At 51.1% G+C, this 17,508-nt stretch overlaps 1 protein-coding gene across 5 annotated transcripts in view; it reads right to left on the bottom strand.

The window, feature by feature from the left end:
- Positions 1-1,751: 1,751 nt before the first annotated feature.
- SUSD6 (sushi domain containing 6) overlaps positions 1,752-17,508 on the bottom strand; it is a 93,879-nt gene continuing 78,122 nt past the window's right edge. For all 5 annotated transcript variants that reach the window (XM_082838329.1, XM_082838328.1, XM_082838331.1 and 2 more), the window contains 4 exons: positions 12,513-12,710; positions 11,412-11,550; positions 7,581-7,999; positions 1,752-5,620 (listed from right to left, as the gene is read on the bottom strand). In XM_082838329.1, coding sequence (XP_082694455.1) covers positions 5,595-5,620; positions 7,581-7,999; positions 11,412-11,550; positions 12,513-12,710 — 782 coding nt within the window. In that variant the 3' untranslated portion in view covers positions 1,752-5,594. The remainder of the gene's footprint in view (positions 5,621-7,580; positions 8,000-11,411; positions 11,551-12,512; positions 12,711-17,508) is intronic.

Here is a 17,508-nt window from a genome sequence, read left to right on the forward strand (position 1 = left end):
ATCTTTCCTGTGTTTTTTCTTGTAGAGGAACAACTCCCGCCGCTTTGTGAATTTATGTCTTATCACATTTCTGCATAGCTTAAATGCCTCCTCCCGACACGGTGATGGGTACGTCCCATCCTTTGAGATGAGCGTAGTTTATTATCCTCGTGAACAGTGTGCCATTTCCCTGCCCCGAAATTAAGTGTTTTTCCTCTACCTGAAGCTCACTGGTGAGACAGAGACTCTGAAAGGCAGAAAGAAGGGGGTGAGGGCCTGGAGAGGCAGGCAAGGGTGTGATGGGGCAGGAACGGGCCAAGGGAGGGGATCGCTCCGGCAGGGGTATCTGGGTTTGAATTCAATCCCGGCTCCGCTTTGGGCAAGTTAGTTCACCTCTTTAGGCCTCACTTTCATTCTATGTCGTCTGGGGCTCTGGGCAGGGATGGTGCCCACCTTGCAGAGCTGCTGTGTGGGTTCCATGAGTTTATACACACGGAGTACTTAGAAGCCTGCCTGGTACAGAGTAAGTGCTTTTTAACGATCAGCTTTTATCACCATTACTCCATTGGTACAATACTCTTCTCTTCCTCTCCTTGCAATTAATGTCAGTGATGTCTGTGCGGACCCTTCTGAGGACTGGTGCTCTGAGGCTGAGACTGGGTGTTTGGCACAGATGCCCCTAGAATGCTTTCCCACCTGACACTGTTAGAGAAACACATCCTGACCATTACCCCAAGGGCAAATTTAAGGGTGGCCTGGTTTTCAATGCCAAAATACCCTGTACATCTCTCTACTCACACCCCTGACTTTACTACCTGTTGCAACTGCTCGAGTACTGTCGGCCTCTCCTACCTGGCAATGATGACCTCTTCACCTCTATGTCCTCTGCCCTTTCATCTCTAGATCTCCATCATTTCCCCTCCCCAAACTGTGCCTTCCATTTCCCCATCTCAGAGAATGGTGTTGCTGTTTACCTAGCTGCTCAAACTGCCTTATTTCCCACAAGACCAACAACTTCTTACATGGTCTCCAGGTACTTATGTTATATCCCCCTAAATTCATTCTTCCTAAGAGACGGAGATAGCTTCCCAAAAAAACAAACAAAAAAACCCCCAGAGCTTACTAAGTCATTCTATTACTTAAAACCATTAAGGCACTTGTTGCCCTTAGGATGAAGTGAAACTTCTCAGCTTGGCTGGCCGGGGCCTCCTACCACCGGCCTCTGCTTACCCCGCTCAGCCCGTCCTGAGCCACTCTGCCCTCAGCCCTGCCTGCGGCGGCCCTAGACTCCTTTCAGTTTCTCAAACTAAATGTGCTTTTCTGCTGCCTTCACACCCACACACACATCGTGCCCTGCTCCGCAGCCTCACTCTTCTGGCCCTTCGCGTCTCAGCTCACGTGGCATCTCATCCAAAAGGTGTTTCTGACTGTCCCCCAACATAACTTCGGTGATCACAGCCATCACTGCATAGTGTTGTGACTGTCTGCTTTCCTGATACGTTAGGAATTCCATGCAGGCCCCAAACTCAGTGTTGCTCACTGCCGAATCCCAGCTTGAGCACAGTGGGGGGCACACTAAGAGCACTAAAAAACCAAGAGAAGTGATGTATTTCCACTTACGCTTGTGGTCTCCCTTCCCTGTACCTTCATCCTGTCTCCTCTTACCAGGTACCTCTCTCCCCAGAGCTAGCGCTTCATCCCTTCACGAGCTCCTGCCCATAGGAGGGTTGCTGCAAAAACTTTCTGGAAGGATCACATCTCTCACAACTGCCTTCATAAGAACTTTTTTTTAATTATTATTATTTAGAAATGCAGTTATATACATAGAACAATTAAAATTAAATTAAACTTTGTACAAATATTAAAATACTATCTTCACACCCACTGCAATGTACAGGATACCAAAAAATATATATATAAAATAAAGCAAACCCAAACTGACTGACATCCTGCACAGTCAATGATGCGTGTGTCATGTGAAACCACTGCAGAGATTCCATAGTGGTGTGATGAGAAGCCTGGGCAGGGTGTGGTGGGCTGCCAGGCAACCCTCCTCATCCCTCTCTCCTCCCTGCTTGGCGATCTGAGTGCTCTGCCCCTGCATCTTCCCCAGCTCCTAGCAAAGGGCTCAGCCTTGGGGTTCTCATTCAAGATTCTACCAGATTTTCAACTGGCGGTTAAGAGGAGTCGCTTCCCAGGAAAGCTGAGCCTGCCTTTCCCTCTCTGGGGAACTGGCTACTCTACCACTCAGTGCACCCATCTGTCGAAAAAAATCCTCTCGGAGCCCCTCACCGGACACCAGTAATGACAGGCCCGATGCTGAGAGCCAGGAGCCCTAGCAGGCTCCACGAGAAACGCTCCCAGCCTCTATCCTCAGCAAAGCACATCTGGAATTAAGCTGTCAAGCCCGTGTCCCTTCCCTCCTGGGCCCGTTATTCTCAAGGTGGGGGGGGGGGGCGGGGGGGAGGAGGGGAACAGGCAAGGATCTAGAAATATCTGCAGCATTTTCCATTCTCTACGTAAAGATGTTCCCTGGGAATGGAGGTGACATTGTTATGTAGAAAGCAAGTGGTTTGAGCTCTTCTGGGATGGGGAGGGGAAAGGCCGAGTGCTAGGATTCCTGTGCCACCACTAACTTAGCAGGAAAAGTGTACCTTTGTCTGTCTTGCCATCCAGCTTCTCCACGGAGCTTTAAAGCTGGGGGAAGGGGAGAGGACGAGGGCAGGAAGAATGCGGATGACAACGTGAGTTCTGTTTGCAAATGGAGTGTTCGCAGGATGTACACTGAAATACCTTATAAAACCAAAAGAACTCACAAAGTGGCCAGGACTCGGCCCATTTCATGGTTCACACCCAGTGAAGTGGGAGCATAGCACACAAAACTCAAAAATGGCAAAAGACAGAGCCTACGTGCTGAACTAAGGCATTGAAAGGGATGGAAATTTTAAGTAATTTTCACCACATACTGGCCCTTTAAAGTCACTGGAATGTGACTGCAAGTTGCCAGGACATAAAACCTGCACTGAGTCAGCTCATGTATGCAAAACAAACAAACAAAACAAAACACCCCTTTTTAAAAGTCCTTTGGTGCCAACCGTTCTCCTGGGCAAGTCCTCTGCTGGACTCCCCTGGAGGGGAGCCCGGGAAGCCAGACCATGGGCAGTTTTCCCCACCTGCTCCAGGCCCCTCTGGCAGCCCCCAGCACCACCTTGTCTCTCAACCAGGCCCCACTCCAAGGTAGCTGTGGGGGGGCCCTGATCCTTCGCAAGGGACAAAGGCCAGAAGCTCTAGAAACAGCAGCGCGTGGCTGATGTGGGAGCAGAAAACTCACTGCGGTAAGCCGTCGTGGGTGTCAGCAGCAATGAGGCTGGCTCTGCACCCACAGGCCGGGGGACTCCGGGAGGCCCCAGCAAAGCCAGTGACGTGGGGGACGTGGCAGGGAGGTTCCTGACTTTTCCCTCTTCCCTACCGGGTGGCAAGTCTGGGCTTGTGATCCCCAGGGCGGGCGGGCCAAGTAGAAGAAGGGTGCAGAGGGCAGGCGGGCCAAGCCGGTCACCTCTGTGGCCGAATATACCGCAAACAAAAAGTGCAATCTCTTGGGTGAGAAACCCAGAGTAACTGGATAGAAAAAGGTAAGAGCTTCCATTTAAAGAAAGATCCTAGACTAGAATTCAGGTGTTGGAAGATTGGGCAACAGAAGCTGCAGGCTCAGCAATGAGACTTTGGATGCCTCCCCCTGGTCCCCACTGGCCCCTGCTCTCTTTTGGATGAAGACAAGGGCAGCCGGTGGGTGGAACAGAACCTGTGCAGGGTGAAGCGGCAGGGCCGGGGACCCTGCCCTCCAGATGGGCTCCGTGCCAGCAACAGCCAGCAGGCACGTCTCCAAACACGGCCTCTTCTGAGACCAAGGACAGCCCTGCTCCGTTCCATCTCCCTGCCTCCAGCTCTCGGGCCAGGGCTGAGGGCACACAGCACGAGAGGGCTCCCGCGGGGAGGAGCCCGACGCACGCAGGCGCTGCCCTCACCTGAGCCGAGGGAAGACTACAGGGGCGGCGAGCCCCCCGGCAGAGCCCGGAGTAAAGTGCGCGTGTGAGAGTGGAGGCGGGAGGCTGAGGGCGGGCCATTCGTTCTTCTCCTCTTGGAGGCCACCCGCAGCCACCCCGGAGCTACCCTGTTAGGTCAGGAACTGAAAACACATCGGGCTCTACTATTTTCACCACCCCAGACAGAGGCTGGGGGAAGGAGCGGAGGCGCCGTGCTTCAGAAACGAAACAGTAACACGCGCTCCGTAGTGCCACATCTCCTGAAGAGGCAGCAGCCCTGTCAGTGTGGGACCCTCGGCCGAGGGAGCGGCCCCAGCAGGGCCCCGGAGCCAGGCTGCTTCCAAACCATCTCCACCAACAAGCTGGGGGGGGTGGGGGTGGGGGGGGTGTGCGCCGACTGTGTCTTGGGCCCTCCCGGTGCCGGGAAGACCAGGGAGTCGTCTGCCAGCTGTGACGAGTGGAGGGGCGGCAGGGGAGGGTGGAACGAGGAAAAGCAGCAGCGAGGCAAGCAGCAGGATGCTTCCTGGGCACAGTTACTAAGGCACGTGACTGTGGTGAGGAGGACCCTCAGGACCGGGGCGGAGCTGCCTGCAGCTGCCTGGGGACACGGTCGGCCGGCGCCTCTCAGGCCCCCTTCCCTCACCATGATCCCAGAACAGGGCAACTGGCCCCAACTGCCAGCGACCAGATGGGCACCTCATGGCATCTCAGCAACACTCCCGACCCGTGGATGACTCGCCTCAGGCCTCGGCCGGCAAGGAAGCCAGAGCTGCGCAGGATCAAACCCAGGAGGCCGCATGCAACTCCCCACTATGCTCCAGGGAAAGAGAAAAGACCGGGGCCAGGAAGGCCAGATGCTGGAAGGAGGAAGTGAGAACTTGCATATGCGGAAGGCCATCGATCATTATCAGCCACTGTCCTCCCCTCCCTTGGGATCTTCTGGATGCTTCTTGGAAACTCAACAGGGCCAGGTGCTGGCACCTCTGAGCTGCAGAGCTGGGCGCTGGGACAGCTCAGGCCAAGGGAGCCACACGCTTGCCCCAATTCGAGCCACTCTCGGATCTGCTCCTGCTAAGGGCAGCGGTGCCAGCCCCCGAAGGAGACAGGCCAGAGCCAGACCCGGCCCCCTGCGTGGCAGAGTGCCACCACCAAGGCTTGCAGGACAGCAACAAGCCCGCATGACAGCGACACTGGACGGGCGGGAGGAAGGCACAAGTAAACGCAGCGCTCTCGGGCCCACGGGGGCTGCCGCCCAAGCGCTCGCTCGCTGGAGCGGACCCGGAGGGCTCGGGGAAGGAAGGGCTCAATCCAGCACATTCAACGATGTCCCCGACACAGACGGGAAGGCTGGGCCAGGCAAAAAGCCAGCTCCTCCAGCTGTCCAGCAGGCAGATGGTGAGAATCTTCCTTGAGTTTCCAGCCAAGGTGGGCCTGCAGGCCCTCAGAGATACAGAGATACACAGGTACACAGGTGGCAGCTCAGGTATCCGGGCAGGGCAGCTGGAGTACGTGGTGCTCAAACCCACAGGGAGAGGGAGGGAGGGCAGAGAGGAGAGAAGCCAGCGGCAGCCCTCATGCTTCTTTCAACAGTGGGATATCTGCGGGCAGAGGAGGACGGAGAGCACAGTGGTTAGCCCGTGTGAGTGACTCTGCAGCACACCTGACCCCGTCGCAGGGATCCTATGTTTAAAGAAATAAAATGCCCTGTTCACAGGCTTCTAGGTAGCCTAAATCCCTCACCCTTTTCTACGCCTTCCTTGCTCATCTCACCCTCTGCCTGTGTGACAAAATCTGAACATTCAGTCGGGTATTCAAACCCCTTCTGGTCCTACCACCTTGAACCCTCTTCTCTGCTTTAACTATGCTGGTTTAGTTGCTTCTCTTTCTATCCTTATTCTCGCCCTATGAGGCTCCTGAGCCCTGGTTAAGTCTCATCTCCTCCTTCAAGCCATCCTCCAGCTGTGTGATACTGAGTAAATCACTCCCCGTCTCTGGGTCTTGGTTGACTCATCTGTCACCGGGCTTAGACTGACACCTTAAGGGCCTGGCTTCCTTCAGTACTGTCAGCCCCAGACAGCTCAGGCTTAGCCTGCAACCAACTCGATAACCTATGTGTCTTGTCTTTTTGCACTCCTCATTCTGACATGGACCCTACCACTCTTGGTTCCATTTTTTCTCAAGTATAGGCTCCATCTTCCCAACTGACTGACAATCCATGTGGGCAGAGAGCATGTTTCACAGCTCTTCCCATCACACCTGAAACCTAATCCAGCACCTGGCACAGAGGGGCTCTGAGAAATGCTTGTTCAATACCTGGGACAAAGCAAGGGAGCAAAAGGAGGAGAAGGGAGAAGAGCTGGCACCACCCTGGCTCCTCAGGAAGGATAAGGGCTGAGGCTTGTGTCAATACGTGCAGACACACGATATGCAAAGCTGGCTGCCCGTGGGGTCACTGGCTTCCACCTTTAAACCCTGGCCACCTGTTTAGTGGCCCCTTCCTAGCTCTACATCCCACCAAGAGAAAAGCAGGCATGCTGCTGACAATCAGGAAACCCTACGCCTGATCTGCACTTAAGAACTTCCAACTTCTCTGCTTTCAGCTCTTCTAAACCATACACATGAACTGTGCCCAGGACTCCCAGGAAACAGAGAGTTTTCTCTAAGGCTCTTTTACGGCGGGGGGGAGGCGGGGGTTGGTAAGTACAGAAGTCCTCACTTTCTAAAGGGAAACATCTAGATTCGGTCTGCATCCTGAACCACAGTGGGATTTTACGTAAAGATGTTTTTTAAAGTGACAGAGTCAATCCCGATGTTCGACTCTCCAGGCTCCCGTAAAGGCAGAGGTGTCAGGAGGGGGCAATTTTGTTCTCTGGCTGGTTTGCCACCAAGGACCTGGAGTGACCTGGGAGGCAGCATGGCACCATGGGGTTATAACGCAAGTTTGGGAGCAGATCCATCGGCTTCAAATCCCAGCTCAGCCACCTACCAATGGGCAAGTGACTTAACCTCTTTGAGCCTCAGTATCCCTATCTGTAAAATGGGGCTGGTAATAATACCCACTTCTCAGGATCACTGTGAGGTTTGACTGACACAGTGCAAGAAAACCAACTAGCACGGGACCTGGCATGCTCCCATTTAAAATGAAGCAGCTGGAATGCTCCGGGAGAGGCAGGCTCAGTTTCCTCTGTCATAAGACCCCACACCTCCTTGTTATTCCTGTTCTTTCAGGAACATAAAAATTATGACAAGAGGACAGGCCCCACTCCACCTCCAACTGGCTGTCTACCCTTTGATTTAGCATATCCCTGAGGCCATGAATAGTTTCGGAGATTCCAAACCTATTAAAATTCACAGACAACAGTGAAAAGCCCCCCTATACAGAGCCCAAAGGCCTACCTGGGGCTCCGAGGGTAAAATTCTATTCTGTAGGATAATCCCCCAGGTATTATCTTTCTTTGCGGCCAGATACACCAATTATCAGAAAGGTTCGCCTTCCTTCCTCACTCCCAGCAAGGACCCTGAGCAGATAATAACTTACGATCAGCACCGAGCACCTACCGTCTGTGTAGTCCTCCGACGTGAGGCTTTGTATGTCACTGTTCTCTGAATCTGGGGCTTCTTTGTGTGCCACTCGGCTGTTCCCTGAGCCGGCCACCCAGGAAGAGGGGGCTGCCTGATGCACCATCACAGTCTCCGAGCCCCGAGAGCCCCGGGCTTCACACAGTCCAGGCTGGCCTGGGGCTTCCTCCTCTCCACCTGCGGAGGAGCAGGCCCCCTGGTCCTGCAGCTGCTGCTCCCTTGGCCCGCTCCTCCCACTGGGCCCAGACCCTTCTGACAGCACGATCTGCACTCTGGGGTCAGCGGGCGGCACACAGTGACCGGAACTGCCGTACACAGCCTCCTCATACGACGGCAGCGCAACCTGGACTCCATCCACCATGATGGACACCTGGTCCCCGGACACCCCCTGGTCACGTCTGCATCCGTAGGGAAGGACAAAGGAAGAATCAGAATACATGCACAGGTAAATATCACAATATCAACAACACCAACCGTTTCTGACCACTTACCATGGTACCCGGCATGGCACTAAGGGCTTTACACACGTTGCCCCACTGAGTCCTCACCTGAGTCCTTTCAGGTAGATTGACCAAGAATGCAGATGAGGCTCAGAGTAGTTAAGTAACCTACCCAGTCGCACAGCTGGTAAGGGAGGAAGCTAGGATGTGAATCCATTCCACCTGCTTCCAAAGACTGTGTTCTTAACCTCTGGGTACACAGGCACCTAGCCCTCTGGTCCTGTGCAAAAACAAGGAAGCTAGAGACCCAGAAATAAAGCCATTCACTCAGCACAGCTAAGACAGGAAAGTGGGAGAATGATGGCTACAAATACCCGTGAATATACCCCTGCCTGCGCACTTCACGCGGGTATACTGTATGGTATGTAAATGACATCTCCATCAAGCTCCTTTTGAAAAGAGGAGAAGGAAAAGCAGCACCGTGGTCTGGAAATGGGACACTGGACTCAAAAACTGAAGAATTTTATTCTTTTGACTCAGCCACTTTGCTTGCCTTTTATTTAATTTTCTTTAACTTCGTAAACTTAAAAAAATATATGTGAATTATAACACAAATATTAGACAAACATCGAAAAATGTACAGCTGACTTATTCCAGAGGTAACGTGGTGTACAAGCCCTAGCTGGGTCAAGAAACAACACTGCTGGCACCGCCCAGCCCACCCCCGCCGTGTCCATTCCTATCGCCTCACCACCAAAAGCAACCACGATCCTGACTCTCATGAAAATCGTTCCTTTGACTTTTATTTTAGTAATTTTACTGCCTAAACATGAATCCTTCAACACCAGTTATTTCTGCATATTTCTGATCTTTATATGAATGGGAAAGACAATAAATGCGTGTGTGTGTGTGTGTGTGTGTGTGTGTGTGTGTGTGTGTGTGTGTGTGTGTGTGTGTCTCTGGCTTTGTATTTAACTCAACATTATAACATTACGTTTGGGAGATTTATCCATGCAAATACTCCTTTTCTGGATTACTTTTTTTTTTTTTTTTTTTTTTGCGATACGCGGGCCTCTCACTGCTGTGGCCTCTCCCGTTGCGGAGCACAGGCTCCGGACGCGCAGGCTCAGCGGCCATGGCTCACGGGCCCAGCCGCTCCGCGGCACGTGGGATCCTCCCGGACCGGGGCACGAACCCATGTCCCCTGCATCGGCAGGCGGACTCTCAACCACTGTGCCACCAGGGAAGCCCTGGATTACTTTTATACATGCGCTTTTTTTTTTTTTTTGCCACTGTGAGGCATGCAGGATCTTAGTTCCCAGGCCACAGATTGAACCCAGCCCCCCGGCAGTGGAAGGGCAGAGTCCTAACCATTAGACCACCAGGGAATTCCTGAACCATTCTGAAAATAAGTTATTTCTTACTAATTGAGACAGTAGTTAGCACACACCTCCCAAGAACCTCTTTTCCTATGTTAACTACAACAATATTTACATCCTGGAAATAACATTGGTATAATACTGTAATACAAATGTTCCCAACTACCCAAAAATATATCTGCTTCAGCTGCTGTCTTGTTTGTTTTCATCCACAATCCAATTATGGATCATGCATTGCACTTAGTTGTCCTGTCTCTTGCATCTCTTTTAATCTAGAACAGGCCAATCTCGGCCTAGAACGCTACACGCCACAGCACTGTCTGTGATGTCATGTCCTCTTCTGTGTGTCACACCAGGAGACACGTAAGGTCTATGGCTGGACCATATTATTATTGCTGGACTGTTTTATTTGTTCCCAATTTCCTCACCTGTACTTGCAGATAAAAATCTGTACTACCTGGTTCAAATGGCACACACACAGTGAGGATGACAGAAGTGGCACTCATAAAAGTGCTCAGACATTTCTGGAAAGAAGGGAAACTTTGATGGCAGGGTGGCATCCGAAAGCAGAGTGCATCCTGGCATGCGCTTAACTTTCGTTATTCAAAATAACATTTTTTTTTTGTTTAAAAAGTGATAGATGTACAAAATTTAAACAGGGTCTATAATGAAACCCAAATCTCCCTGCCTCTTAGGCAAAATCAGTTACTTTGAACACACTGACTAGTTAACTACCAGGGGAAAATGATCCCTAATTTGGAAGAAATGAGGAACAGCTCGAGTTGACTTTACGTGGCAGTAGCCAATTCTTTCAAATAAACAGTCCCTTCCAAATCTTCTCTAGTCTACTAATTGTTTAACTACCTTTAAAAATAGCTGCTACCCCCTGCCCCAAAGAAAACAAAATAACAAGAAGAAAGAAGAATCACACACACAGTACACACAGATATTAACCTGGTCCTTGTCTGTGCATTCCAAACCAGGAGCATTTTATTTAATGCAGTTTAGTCTGCTCCTTCGTGCCTGTGCCTGACAACAGTCACTGAGGAAGGGCTGTGGATGGACATAAACTGTTTTCTTCAGAGGGAACGAGGAAGGGCCAGGGCAACCCAAGCAGGTAAGGGGGCCATGCCAGCCTGGGAGAGTCCACCATGAGGGGCCCACCGGGGGCCAGGTCCCCACCATTGGCCATCCCCACCCCAACCTCACCTATCCAGTCTGGGATGATTTGTGGCTGGTGCACTCACCTGGAATAAGGAAAGTGACAAAGGTAGGCAAGAAAACCACTTCCTCGGTTTCTAGTATGGTATAGTGCAGTGCTTGCCAATCCCAGCTGCACCTCAGAACCACCTGGGGAGCTTTTTAAACCACTAATGCCAGGCACCCATCCCAAACTAAAGAAATCAGAACATCTGGGGATGGAGGCCCAGGTGCTGGCGTTTGTTTTTAGTTTCCCACAGGTGCCTCTATGTGCATCCAGGAGAGGGGAACAGGGAGACAGGGCAGTGGCTCACAGCCATGAGCCTGCATCCGAAACGCTTGGAGGGCCTGAGAAACACAGTTTCTCATTCTGTTGGTCTGGGGTGGGGCCTGAAAATCTGCATTCCTAACAAGCTCCCAGGTGATGCTGATACTGCTGGGACCACACTTTGGGAACCATTGATGTAGGGGAGATAACATGCCACTCGAGTTGGACAGACTGGGGTTTAAATCTCACCTCTGTCGTCACCTAGAGGGAGGACCCTGAGTGAATGACTTAACCGCTCTGAGCCTCAGTTTCCTAATCTGCAACGATCCTGTGAGGATGAAGACAATGTATGCAAAGCAAAAGCACAGTGCCAGGCACATCTGGAAGCTTAACACACGGCAGGGCCCTCCCCTTTCCCCGGGTACACACAGACCAGCAGAGGCCAGCAGGCCCTCCAGCACCCCTCTGCCAGCCAAAGGCCAGCCTCCACCGTGACGCACGCCGCCCGCTGCCACTGGCTCACCTGCTGTGATGGAAAGACTTCAGCTTTGGCTGCAGCAGCACAAACAGCACCACCAGGAGGAGAATGAGCGCCACGGAGCTGGCAGTGGAAGCCACGATGGACAGCGTGGGGACCCCGAGCGACGTGTGGGCGTCTTTGTCTACGGGAACAAGCCGTCGTCAGACGTGTTTTGTACCCCGACACACGGAACGTGAGCCCCACGGCTGACCTTGTCAAGGGCCCCCTGCACAGTGCCACGCTGAGACATGCTATGTACGGCCAGGGCCACTTTTGGAGTAACGGTGCAGAGTGGATTTTACATCGGGGAAAGGGGACATTTCCCTATTCTGTTCCTGAATCTAAAATTCCCTTCACTTCACTTCCCTAGAGGTCTTACCTTTATAAACCCCATCTGATCCTGTCCTTAAGAGCAGGCTGGAAGACATGAACCATCCGAATGCACGCATCATTCCACCATCTGAAGTCCCACCCATGTGGCAGGAAAACTTACAAGAACAGGGCGGTAATAACAATCTGTTCTAAGATCCTGCAGCTTTAGTTGTAAACCTCAGGCCTGTCCCCACCCTTCTCTGGGGTGTCACGGTCTTGAAGTTCGAGTGAAAGCACAAAGATGGCTGCATGACACACTCTCCCGCAGGCAGCTGGATTTCCTGTCATGCATGCCAGGAGGAGGCGGAGGGGGATAGGTCTTCTGGCCAGCTGGACTGCAGCTCCATGACAAAACAGTCCACTTCCATTCAAGGAAAAATAATATAAAAGAGACACTACAGAAGGTGCTCGCACCGTGCTCATGGGTTAGCAGAACACAGTCGGAGGTCATCGGCACTGGGCTAGGCAAATGAGATCCGGTGCATCAAAGGGACTTTACATAGCACAGCAGATGCCTCGGTAGCTCGGCTGAAATGCACTGGGACACGCACCAGCAATCCAAATGCCTTTCACAGAGACATGAAATCCCAAAGGAAAGGAGGCTGCAGGGCGTCAGAAGGGCCATATGCTGCCCCACAGCACAGGGTGCTCCAGAGGGAGCGGGTACCACTTCCCGGGAGTTAGAAGAAAGCAGGAGCCCAGCAGCACCCCTCACTCATCCGCCAAACTGACCCTCGTTGAGATGACAGCTGATCTCCATGGCTGGCTTCCACTCGCCATTCTTACACGTCAGGTACTTGTAATCACCCTTCAACATGTAGCCTTCAGCACACAGGTACTCGATGACGCTGCCCGAGTTCAGGGGGTCTCTACAGGGCCGGGGGTGGCAGATGTAGCCACCATTCTCTGGCTCCGGGGGCAGGGAACACACTGCAAAGACAGGGAGAGCAGAGGTACAGTGGTGAGGTTTTCCAGCGAGACTGCCGTCAGCGACAAAGAGGGGCAGCTCTGAGGGCTTCAGCAGGAAACACACCAGGAGCAAAGAGCCAGCCCCTTGGAAAGGCAGCCGGCCAAACTCTGCAAGTTCAGGTTGCCAATGACAGAGGGAGGCGCCCTGGCAACAGGCGAAGCTTGGCTGCTTGCAGCACTTCCCCTCGCCCTCCCTCCCCAGCACTGCGCCTTAGGACAACTGCATCCATCACTGAACAGTAGACTTCGACAAAGCTGAACTCGCAGAGATCTAGCGCATGTGGGGTTTTTTTCAGCATTTTATTCTTTTATGATTACAAATTGTGTATTCTTTTTTTTTTTAAACTCTCAGTCTATCCCTCCCCCTGCCACCCTTCCCCCCTGGTAACCATAAGTTCATTCTCTAAGTCTGTGAGTCTGTTTCTGTTTTGTAGATAAGTTCATTTGTATCTTTTTTTTTTTTTAGATTCCACATAAAAGTGATATATATTTGTCTTTCTCTTTCCCTGACTTACTTCACTTAGTACGATAATCTCCAGGGCCACCCATGGTACATGTGTACGATGGAATATTACTCAGCTGAGAAAAAAGAATGAAATAATGCATCGCATAATGTGGTTTCAATAAAACCTACTGAAATACACAACAAATCAGAGCGACAGGTGATAAAACACTGGTAACCTGGCACAGGGGAAACATTAGCCTTGTTTCCAACATCAGTACCAGAAAGGATTCCTTCGCATGATAAAAACGTGACTTCTTGGCATCAGGGGATTTCTGATGCATTTCCTGGGAGGCTTCCCAGGCCCCCATGCACCACCCATTCCCTGACTAGAGCGGTCACTGGCATCACTCGTCTCTATCCCACGGTAACGCCCATTATTTTTCATTCAGGTAGGACTGTTTAGCTTTAAAAGCACCTTCATTGACCTCCTATCTTATTTATTCCTCTGACAACTCCGCGAGGTAGTTATCATTTCTCCCTTTGAAGATGAGGACACTGGCCCATAAAAGTTAAATGACTTTTAGCCAAGTCAGGCAGACCTGGGAGCAGAGCCAGGGCTTCCGATTGTAAAACCTGTGCTCTTCCCACCAGCAGACACTGCTTCCACCCTAGGAGTGAGCGGGCCTTTAAGGAGTGCATATATGTCAAGGTTGCCTCCCCTATGAACAGGTCAGTTAGGGAGATGGCAAGTGGTACCTAAGTGTGGTGGGAACGCTGGTGTATAGGTAAGTTGCAGTAATACATCAGAGGAGCCGGAAGGCCTGAGCAGCCCAGGGAGAAGGCAGCCTCCCCTTCTGAGCCTGGACAGATACTACAGAACTGAAGTCCCCAGGCAATGGATCATGGGGTATGCCTAGCAAAAACAGGAGGGGACAGGAGGGGCACTATGGGATCACTGTTAAGAAGGCTGGGCTGGGGGAGAAGACATGCTGGCAGGTGGCCAGGCACCGACAAACTTCAACTTACCACAAGCCTTACCTACCAAGGCAGGAAAGATGAAAGTCTCTAAAGGACATTTGATTTTGCTGACAAATACCCTGTCCCCATCGTGACTACCACAAGGACATCAGTATGAGAATAAGAACTGCTGGGTTTCTTTTCTTCACTTCCTCTAACAGACCTGGAGCCTCTGACTGTCTGAGAAAAGGTGCTCTCCCTTCATGGGACCAGCCACCACTCTCTCACCAAATGCCACTTCCCTTCAACCTGCTATTAAGCAAGATGACTGCCAGCCAGGCTGTGGGGTGGATACTAAGTCGAAAAAGAGATGGTGGCTCCCTGCCCTTGGGCTGCTGATCACTGAGACTGGAGAAAAGACTCCATATTTAAAGCTGTTAAAACCCCGGGGTAGGTCCACAGGGATCCAGAGACGTCTAGGCAGCCTCTCTGAACCCGGCAGATGAGCCCAAGTAAGCCCCCTCAGTCCCCTCTAAGCACACACCTCCTCCTCTAGACTCCTCCCACACCACCCACCTCGCCCAAGGTCTTGAACAGGAGGGAGACACAGGCATCACATTCCTTCTGGCGCCTCTCTAAACTCCGGCCAAGCAGTTCAAAGAGCCGGCCAGCTGGATTTCCAAGGGAACCGCAGCAAACTGCTTTACCCTTTACACTTACCCTCTTTTGTTCAGGGCAACAAGCCTGCCACAGATTCTCCCGGCTCTCCTTGGGTTGTGTCTAATTGGTTCATTTCCTCAGGGTAATTAATGATGAGCACCCGGGGGGCACCTCCCGAAAACAGGCAGGACCCACTTACAGGTCCAGTGTGCTGGGGAAGACAGTCCCAGGGGAAGGGCTGCTCATTCTAAAACCATTCCCGCTCTGCTGGGTACTTCTGCCCATAAAGCCCACATCTTCACGGAATCTCTGAAAGGGGCCCTGGACATCACCTGGCACCCATTTTTTACGTGCAAAAAATGAGGTCTACAGAGAGGCGACTTACAATTCTATTTCAATTCAACTAATATTTACTGATTACTGTGTAGGGATCATTGTGCTATGCTCTGAAAAAGGATAGAAAGATAAGCACTTCAGGTACTTGTAGCCAAATAGGGGTATGACAAGTAAGTCCACACATATATATATATTTTTTTCACACATATATTTTTTAATTAATTAATTAGGTTGGTTGCAGCAGGTCTTAGTTGCGGTAGGTGGGCTCCTTAGTTGCGGCTCGCTGGCTCCTTAGTTGTGGCATGCGAACTCTTAGTTGCGGCATGCACGTGGGATCTAGTTCCCTGACCAGGGATCAAACCCGGGCCCCCTGCACTGGGAGCTTGGAGTCTTAACCACTGCGTCACCAGGGAAGTCCCAACACATATATTTTAAAAGTTGTTTTCTTCACGGCTTCTGGGTTTTGTGTCTTGGCTAAGGACATTTTCCTAAACATACTCTCCAATATCTTCTTCTAACGTTTTATAGACTGGGTCCTTTGTTATGCAGATAATACCTTCATAGGAAAAAAAAATCTTAGGAAACATATACATGGTACAAAATCCAAAAAGGAAGAGGGTGAATGTGGAAAGTAAGCCCTTCTCCTTTCCTAGTCAACTCAGTGCCTCTCTCCAAAGATACTCCACACAGATTTATTCTAATACACATCAAAGAAAGGGATTAGTGTCACAAGAGAGGGAACTCAGAGCAGGAGAGACCAGCGTTGTGTGGGGAGCGGCTGGGAACAGCTCGCGGAGGAAGTGGCATTTCCAATGGGGCTTGATTTCAGCAGGAAAGGAGGTGGTGGTTTGAAGCTAATGTGCCAAAGCAGGACCGTGTAGATTAAGCCCAGAGAGCAGCAAGTAGCCTAGGTTAGCTTGGCTGCATAAGAAAACTTGGCCGAATGAATAAATAAATAAAATATAATGGTAACAGTAGTAGTAGTAGTAATAATATTGTGATGAAACCATCTTGTAGAGGGGCCTTGGCTGCAACAGGAGGTGTTTATACTATATTCAATGGGCAGAATTACAAGAGGAGCTGAATTTGATATAAGATGGACAGAAGTTGAGAGAGCTTTTAGGGTAGGTCAGCTGTAGAGCAACCCTTGCATGGTGAAATAAACTGGACAAAAGTTCTTTTATGTATGTCTATGAGGATCATACAAAGGAAACAAACTACAGTACGTTAGGTTCAGCGTCACAAAGGGACTGCCCCAGGTCCGAGGAAGAAATAAGGGGGCCTTAGAAGGAAAAGTCAGAAAAAGGCAAGATTGTTTTAAGACGCCAAGAACATAAGGAAAAAAATGTGGCCCTCTTGCCCAATCAAAGAGCAGAGTGGGAGAGCCGTGGCAAAGAGCAGGTGCTGGAGAGACCCTCTCAGTGACGCCTGGGGTTCACAGGAACGGGAAGAACATCAGGAAGAGCAAATAAATCATTCAGTGGCTTCCGGAAGCCCCTGTTCTGGGCAAGAGGCTGACTTAATCAGGCGTGCTCTAGGACAACCCCAGGTCCACAGGGGGAGTTTCAAGCTCTGTTCCTAGTCCCAAGAAGACAATGAACTCATCTGATTTGGCAAAGCTGCGTAATTTCAAAAAGAGAGGGAGAAAAGCCAGAAGATGGAAATTTTACAGAAAAAAATCAATTAGCTCTCCTTAGCTTCCTTCTCCGCTTTCTGTTATCTCTTACACCCACTTAGGCCTCCAGTGAGCACAGGAAGCAGCGAGGTAATTCTCCAGGGGGCCCCGCAGAGTGCCTGGAGCACAGCAGTCATTGAGCGAGAGACCATGTGACCAGCTGGTGAGGGTGCAGACGGAGGAGACGCAAGGCGATCTGGCTGATACTTCTACCCCAGAGTCCCCGCAGCCTAAAACCATTAGCAGAAACCAACAAGAATCCCCAGTCAGCACCTCTAAATGTGTTTTGCTTTTGCCGTTTTGGGGACCAGATTTTTAGGAAGAAGAGACAAATTAAAGACAAAACAAAGTCTTATAAGATTCCGTAACAAGGGAATCAAAACAAGCTCCAGGAATGGCCCTGGGGTCAAAGTGTTCAGTCTAACAAACTGAACAAATACTTGAGCCCCTTTAAAACGAGGTGTGGGGTCGTAGGGAGTGTGAAGATCAGCTTGAGGAGAGGAAGCAGACATGTAAACACCTAGCGCAGTTAAAAAGACTCAACCTAAGAGGTGTCCATCTGATGTCACTTATCAAGAAAACACTATACTCCCACACACAGCGCCTGAGGGCTTAAGAAACTGTGTCAGTGTTCACTTGCAGGTTTGAAATAATGTCGTTTTACACCAAAACCAGTGCACTGGCAT

The sequence above is a fragment of the Leucopleurus acutus genome (genome assembly GCF_964270905.1).
Source record: "Leucopleurus acutus genome assembly, chromosome: 1".
Classification (NCBI taxonomy): Eukaryota; Metazoa; Chordata; class Mammalia; order Artiodactyla; family Delphinidae; genus Leucopleurus; species Leucopleurus acutus.